The 8,233-nt window shown below is 39.4% G+C and overlaps 1 protein-coding gene across 1 annotated transcript; it reads right to left on the minus strand.

Moving 5' to 3' along the window:
* Positions 1-1,294: 1,294 nt before the first annotated feature.
* arl5a (ADP-ribosylation factor-like 5A) lies at positions 1,295-7,661 on the minus strand. The gene is made up of 6 exons (XM_041057914.1): positions 7,323-7,661; positions 3,358-3,418; positions 3,049-3,196; positions 2,748-2,831; positions 1,784-1,935; positions 1,295-1,570 (listed from the first exon to the last, which is right to left on the minus strand). Exons 1-6 carry the CDS (start codon positions 7,366-7,368, stop codon positions 1,522-1,524), a joined length of 540 nt encoding a protein of 179 aa, XP_040913848.1. The 5' UTR covers positions 7,369-7,661; the 3' UTR covers positions 1,295-1,521.
* Positions 7,662-8,233: the final 572 nt, after the last annotated feature.

The raw sequence follows: 8,233 nt of genomic DNA on the forward strand, positions 1-8,233 counted from the left end.
TACGTCATTTGATTCAGTGTTAAAGTAGAACACACTGATTAATGCTTTCATCCAGTGAAACTGAGAAGTCAATGACAAAAGAATTAAAATAAGATAAAATTCAAAGATACGACCAAAATTCAGACTGGTAGTTAATGCACAGTATGAAAACATTAAAATTAAACATATGTAGGTTTATTTTTAAAGCTGTTACACACAGCAAAACTAAGGAAAGTTGCAAGTATGTGAGACATGTCAAAGTATGATTGTGGTTTTATACCAATTTTACTGTACCATGACAACAGATCCAAGGAGTCACCTGTAGAAGAGCCTAACCTATCAACTGAGTGAGGCAGTGGAGAAACCACAAATGAGAGGAATGGCATTTTTTTTTTTAAAGCTGAGGAGAGAAACAGGATGAAAGGGCCCAGGCCACATTCAAACCCAGGCCACTGCAGTCAAGCCTTGATAAATGGTATGCGCTTAACCGGAACCTAAAAAATAATTTGGCTTCAGCTTGTGTCAGTTCTCGTTCACTTGAACTTTACTTTTTGAAAACGTGAAAGCCCGTGTACGCAATCCTTACTATTCTGCTGTGTTCTCTTTTTCTCATAACTCACAACCACTCACCGTGGTCTGCTCACATTTCAGACCTGGTCTCTTCTTCTCTCCCTGAACCCCTCTGCTGTCTTACTGTCTGGCTCTCTCCCTCCTACTCCTGTAGCTACTCATCATGCTCCCTGAAAAGCTTGAGGGAGCGTGAGCCGCGACACATTCTGCCCCCTAAAGGACTAAAGGAAGAATAACTCAAGTTACAAAAACATGAAACTCAATGTGGTTCACACTTGTCCCAAGAGGAAAGTAAATCATAGAGAAGAAAAGAGCAATTTTGGGAGTTATCTGAAAGAAATACTCATTCATGACACTATGCAATTCACCTGAAACAGATAAAAACACTTTATTTCTCTGATTATTCATAGGGACTGAAAGGAAGAGGGCATTTTGTGATTTTACCCTCCCTTCTGCATGTTTCAGTCACCATCAACCATCATCGCTTGAACATTCTGCTGCAGGCACCACGTTAAAAGAGAATACTGGACTGTACACACAGGGGGGGGGGCAATAAAAACCGCCACAGCCAGTCCGGCAATACTGCAAGGCCACCATGGGCTAGACTCACACACAGCTGAAGAATTAGTCCACGTAAAGTTCGATGTCAGACACGTTGCTGACCCCTGTGTTTTTCTGAAAGGAAAACCGTGCAGAGATTTCGATTTAAATAGTTTTGAGTCTCTTTTGTTGTCCATTGTCCTTCTAAAAAGGTCACGTTTTCTTTTTTTTTTTTGTTCAGCGTTCAGACGTCTTTTGTAAAATAAATTATCACAGAAGAATGTAACGTCCTGGCAGCGATCTGCCCATGTCAGCTTCACAGGAAAGAGGAGAGGGCCGTCCATCAACTGACCTCAGCCCCATCCTCATTTCAAGCTCATGTCTGGAGGCAGAGAAAACAGAGAGAGCTCTCCTGATCAAAGTCAATGGTCATCATCTCACGCGCAGCCGTGACATCATCCACTCAAGACCCTGGCACAACCTGGAGATAAATAAGACATTGGGAGTTTCACAGAGGAATGGGGATGTGGAAGAGACAGGGGCAGAGGAGCAGATGGACAGGCCATTAAGACAAAGCTCTATATATGTAGTGTATTTGAACTAAGTCTTAACTAATCTAATCTTATGAGTGTATACATCAGTCACAATTTTGCAGTCGACTTTAACAAAAGTGAGTATTAAATGCAGCTCTCACCCCTCCCCAGTGAGCGCGCAGCAGGCCTGGATATGCCACTGGTGGTCTTTGACAGAGGTAAGCTGGAGGCTCTGGGAGATCTCGGCCACAGACATGCAACCTTTCACATCCTGCTTGTTGGCAAAGATCAACAGCCCCGCCTTTCTTAAATCCTGGAGGGCGGATGCGAGACATCAAAAGAGGCGAGGGTAAGAAATGGAAATTCTTTCAAAGACATTATAACGACATTAACATTTCAAGGAAAATGGCTTTCACTGAACTGACTCTGCACTTGGTGCATTAACTAATGTGTTAGTGTAAACTAACCATAATTCAGACTACAGACTGTGTTGTGTTTAAGAGCTACATACACAGGACTGAGAGTTGAGTTTTATGCCTATGTATTAAACAGATTTTAAAAAATTAGAATTAATTAGAGGGTAACGGGCAGTTTACATCATTTGTTTTGAATTCAGTAAACTTGGCTACGTCTTCTTTGCATTTACATGACAGGCTGTGACTTCAACTTTGAAATAAAGTCCTCATCACAAACACCACTGCGAAGAAGGGTTATATAAAGTTGCATAAAATTTAACATTACCAGTGTCTGCTGGATTTTTTGTTTTTAAGGAAATTGACTGTGCTTTAAATTCTGTATTTTGAAATAATATTTGAGAATGTTACCATGGTTTTTATTTTATATTTATTAGTACATTAGATATTGCCTTTAAACTGTTTAGTGCTATGCTAGATGCTGCTAACTTTCAATTTGCTATGACCCCCTTTGTAGCAATGTTTTGAAAGTTTAAGAGAATTCAGACTTAGTTATTTTCTATTAGGTGTTGGTATTACATGAAAAGCATGATTAATTGCAGTGGGTCAAAGATACTGTTGTACTTTTGATATCAATTAGTGAAAGAAACTGTGGACATTCATATCAATACATGCCTTACAAGCATAATTATCACTTTTTCGTGATACTCACTTCATGTGCTAGCATTCTGTAGAGTTCCTCTTTGGTCACTGAGATCCTTTCTCTGTCTGTGCTGTCGACCACCACAATTACAAACTAGTCAGAAAAGGTGAAGAGAAATAATGGACAGTTAATAAAAAAAATACCACATCTCAACGTTATCATACAATGGCTTGGACCACAGACATAATGGTGCTGCAGTTACACTGTATTTCAAATTACTGAGGAAAAACCTGACAGAGCTACCTCGTTGGATGCCAAAGGAAGCACCTCAATTCTTTTTGATAGGCAGCGAGCCAACATAACCTATTACCTCTGTGTTTGTGTAGTATGTATTCCACGAAGACCTAAGGGACTCCTGGCCTCCAATGTCCCACATCAGGAAATGGGTATTGTTGACCACAATCTCCTCTACGTTGCTCCCAATCGTAGGAGAGGTGTGTACAACCTCATTCATTGAACTAAAACATACAAAATGGGGGAAAAAAAAAAAAATTCTGGAAAAACTTTTGGGTTGTTGGTGATATAAACAAAATTCAAATTTATGACAGATTTTATGGCTAAATAAACCAGGGAGGACACTTAAAGAAGCTTAATGAAAGTACAGTGTTTTTATACTTACAACTGATAAAGAATTGTGGTCTTGCCAGCATTGTCCAGGCCAACAATAATAACCTTGTGCTCTGAAAGACAATAAAGACACAAAGAATTCACAGAGCTGAAAGTGACATCAATATGTGGGTTAAGTGCTGGTGCCTGACTGATGTATGACTCTTATTTAAACAGCCGAGGCGTCTGTTTAAAAGATGTCTTTTGATGTGGAACTGGACTGAGCGATTCAAACAACAGCCCTTTTTGTGTCCAGCACCAAAAGTGATCTCTCAGTACCCAAATGTGTAGATTCACACATCACTGAGACATTGTGGTGCTGTGAACAGTGTACTTTCACAGCTACAAATGAGTTAGTGGGTGGTCTTTAGCATGCTTGTACAATCATGCTGAACCCAGCAGCAGCTGTGGAGATGGCATACATACTTCCTCTCTCTCAAATACAAAGAGACTTTACTTATGAAAAAGACAAACGAGATGTGACAGCTAGGATGAATTGCTCTCTTGCTGCTGACACGCTGAAGTGACAAGACAATAGTAAGAAATCCTATAGGACGCACAAAGATAGATAAAGGTAAAGGACACAAGATTACACAGCATTCTTGCACCAAAGTCCTGGTTGATTTTCTATAAATCTTTTGCACAATAATACCTATCTTCAATCATCTACAGCACTAAAGGCTCTTTTCACATATAGATCTAAACTACATTGCCATGTTTCAAATTCCATGACAACACAGCAAATAGATGAAGAACAAAGACTGGATGGTGTTATTAGATATGGTCAAATGGGCAATCAAGAGAAACTAGAGCATGGCATAACGAGATCAAGCCCACATCCTACCTAACACTTTTTACATATGGCAATTGTATAGTTTTTGTTTTCAAGACCAGAGGTTTCAAATGACTTTTGGCAGCTTTTAAAGTTTTCAAAAAAAAACAAAACAAAAAAAAACAACTTGGTTTTGGGCAAAACACAGCCACACAATATCTACACAAGCCTGGCATAAATCTTCAACCCAACTCATCCAGCTATACATGACACCAAGTGAGTCGGTAACTCGAGAACAGACCTTGAATACGAATGATGGGATACTTCCTAACAAATCCCAGCATCACCCTGGTGACTGAGACTAACTGGTTCTTAGGTTTTACATACTACCATGCCTTAGAGCCAATTTACAGTATACAGTCTATAATATGTTGTGTCCAAGAACACGTTATTCCACAGAGTGATATGAAACTGTCACAAATGCAGTGAAGAAATGGGTGGCAATTCCCTACAGCTTTTAACAGGTTGAGATAGTGTTTCTTCAAAGGACTGTAAATAAAAGGAGTGCTGGCCAACAAATATACTTCATTAAACCTAGCTTATCCATATTACAGGATCAATTTGTAAATGACCACACCTCACCTTTCTTGTCTGGAATACACCTTTAAATTCAGTGAAAAGAAAGTCCACAACTAGTGTGAACCCTCCCAAACAGCATTTTCAATTTTGTAAACCTGAAGTTCATACAGTCAGACTAAAGCGGTTAGTATAACTGTGACTAAAACCTCACTGGCGATAAGGAAGTAAAAGCAGCAGCAAATTCACATGATCAAAACACGGGCCTTCTCTATGTTTCTCTGCCATGTTGAACCTAAACACAACAGCTGTGAGGACAAGAAGTATGTTATTTCAGCAAAAACATAGCTTTAGCAAACAGACTGTGAACAGACATAACACATAGCTGACTACACTGTCTTCACTGTTTCGAGGTCACAAGTTAGTGCTGAGGAACTGCAAAAGGCAAAAAAAATCTTGCTGAAGAACAAAGGTCATGCAGGTGCCAGCTAAGCTGCTTGCAGACTTTCTAACTGTACTGACGGTTTACATATTTAAAAGCAGATGGCACAGTGGCTGCGTGGGTTTCCTCCCACAATTCAACCACAATACAAAGACAGTCTGCAACTTACAATTATTTTCTTTCTTTCTTTTTTAACTCTGCCAATTTCTAATTGTTTGGTTTAAGAAAAAACATAAAATGCCCATCACAATTTCCCAGAGTTCAAGGTGACATCTTCAAATAGTGCAATTTATCTGACCAAGAGTAAAAGACCCAAAGACACTAAATGTAATATCTAATAGGAAAGGAGCAAATCTTCATATTTGAGAAGGTGGAACTAGCACATTTGGGGCATTTGATTTAAAATGATAACTATCTAAATTAATTAACTAGGTTAAATTGGGTTTTTATTTAAACCATAATCCAAAGACACAACGGTTAGATAAACAGCAAACCATGAATTCCCCATACTTAGTGTTAACATGGGTGTGTGTCTATAAGATGTACCCCACCTGTCATCCAATATGTGGGATAGACTGGGATATCGCCATGAACTGATAAATGTTTCAGAGAATGGACAGAAATTGAAAATTCTTCACAAAAAACCTAAGGGTCACATGGGAGCTATCAGTAAGTCAACACTGTGACCATAACACTTGATACCATTGCCTTAAAGCCTTTTAGCATTAAATAGTTAACTGAATATGGACAGCCAAGATTGTAATGTCCTCATCACATGTCCTCTTCACTGTGAATGAACTTCTGTTGTTCCACTGGGTAGAATCAATCAGCTGGGGACAGCCATGGTAAGACTTCCTGAGACTTTAAAGTGCAGCTGGGGCTAGAACCAGGAGTTACAACAAAAGCCTCACAGACTCCAGGGACAGGATGGCTGGAGGCAAAATGGAGCAGAGCTCAGCGGAGGTCTAACAGAGGATGACTAGCCAGGCAAAGATGGAAACAGAAAATAATTACAATTTTTTCAAAAGTTTATGTCAGAGGGCAATCAAAGGATGTTTGTCAGACACTTTAAAATAAATGAATCGTTGGGTATGCCTGCATTACATACTATTTTACTGCTTTTACATACTATTATTTTCAAATAAGATAAAAAATTACCTTTTTAATGAATTAATATTGTAATTTGTACGCAAATTGTGAAACATGCCCATCACAATTTCCCAGAACACAATGTGTCCTCTTCAAAACCTAAACACAGTCACTTTACAATAATATAATTCGGAGAAAGGCAGCAAGCCAAGGTTAGTATTCTGTTGTTGACTATGTCAACAGATAACAAACCTTTGTCTGGTTCTCTAGCTTAAATTGTGCAGTTTATTGTGCAGAAGTCTTTGTACCATACCCATGCTAACATCTGGTGTAAATTAAATGGACCTAGTTCACAGCAATTTTGTTCACAGCTGACTGCCTACAGCATGCATGTCCCCTGTGATCGAGCCCGAGCCATGACAGACTAAAACCGGATCGTGAAAAAGCCCTGCTTTAGAGAAGCTAAGACAACTGTGAATGGATATTGGGTTACCTGTATTCCTTACATTACTCTGATAAGGTGATGTGATTACACTGGCAGTACAAAGTCAATGTGACTCACACTGAAGTCATCCATTGATCCTGATCCCGAGCATTCTGCTGATGTGGCTGACTTCAGTGTGCTCTGTTTGTGTAGCCATCTCCAGCCATAATACCGGCCAACCATGCTGAACACTGGACCATACGGCAGGACTCATGTTACAGAGGTTTCGCAAGCATCTATCTGTTTACTGATTCAAGATCACTAGCCAGGGATCGACTTGGTTTCACCTAACCTGCGCTCTAAACCCTGAGAGCATAAATAATCGAACACTGAGTTAATGCAGAAGCGGTGTGCTGAGTTTGTAGAAAACTACATTCTTCACAGGCTACAATGTGAAACACCGATGTTAACGCATATAAAAACATAAAAGTCACATTGACAGAGATTATGATAGCAAAATAAGACGTGTAAACTGTCATGTGTTTAAAGCTGTATCCCAGGCTAAAATGAACACAGCAGACCAGTCTTTAACAGCGGGCCTCCCCCGACCATTGAGCCCACTTCGCTGCCATATCTTCGACAGTTTTATGATAAATGCCACAGCACCATCCTTACCTTGGTGATTAAAAAGCCGCCATAGCTTTGTAAATAGTATTCCCATGGCTGAGTACGAGGTTTTTAGATGCCAGCTTGAACGAATCCGCTGTAACTTAGCTAGCTAGCGTTGATGCTATTTAGCGCTATCAACTTCACCTAGCTAGCTAGGTCGCTAACTACACTGACGAAGAGCCTTCAAAGCTTTGAAGCGCAACCGCCATACTTGTATGCATCAATCGTAATGATCTCTCTTCCATAGATCCTAAAATTAAATATGACTGTTAATTTATTGCCGAAAACAAAACCAGAACGCTAACGACTGCTGCTAGCTGCTTAGTATCAGAAGGCTGCTGTGAAATGAGCTACGCCAGTTAGCTGTCAGTCTTGCGCATGCGTACTTGCACTCCCCTATTTGCTCACACCGGACACCTTGTACCACAGCAGTCCTTCAATTTATTCGGCCAGGTGTTTCTATTATTTTGTCCACCCAATTTATATCAATGAGGATAAGATAAATGACAGAAACACCTCGCTGTGTAATGAAATATAGTTACACAGCACCACAAACATGATCCAGAATAATCACATAGAATCTCTGAAACAGTTTAAATAAAAAGTGAAAATAATAGCCTTCATGACGGCGGGATTTATTGAAGGACTGTTGCATTAGACTGGATTCGTTTTTCCTGGTGTACCTAATAAACTGCCAGCTGAGTGTGCTGTAGCCTGTACGAAGACAAAGAAGTTTACTAATGCTGCAGCATCTATAGATATTACAGACAATGGCATTTTTAAAAAATCTCATAGAGTAATCATACTGTAATAGTTCTCACAACTCATTATTGACTATTGCATCTATAATATAATATAATATATGATGAATATAATATTTTAGTATATTATGAAGAGAAAAGTCAAATAATTGATTA

Source organism: Toxotes jaculatrix, chromosome 15, assembly GCF_017976425.1.
Source record: "Toxotes jaculatrix isolate fToxJac2 chromosome 15, fToxJac2.pri, whole genome shotgun sequence".
In the NCBI taxonomy this organism is placed as follows: Eukaryota; Metazoa; Chordata; class Actinopteri; family Toxotidae; genus Toxotes; species Toxotes jaculatrix.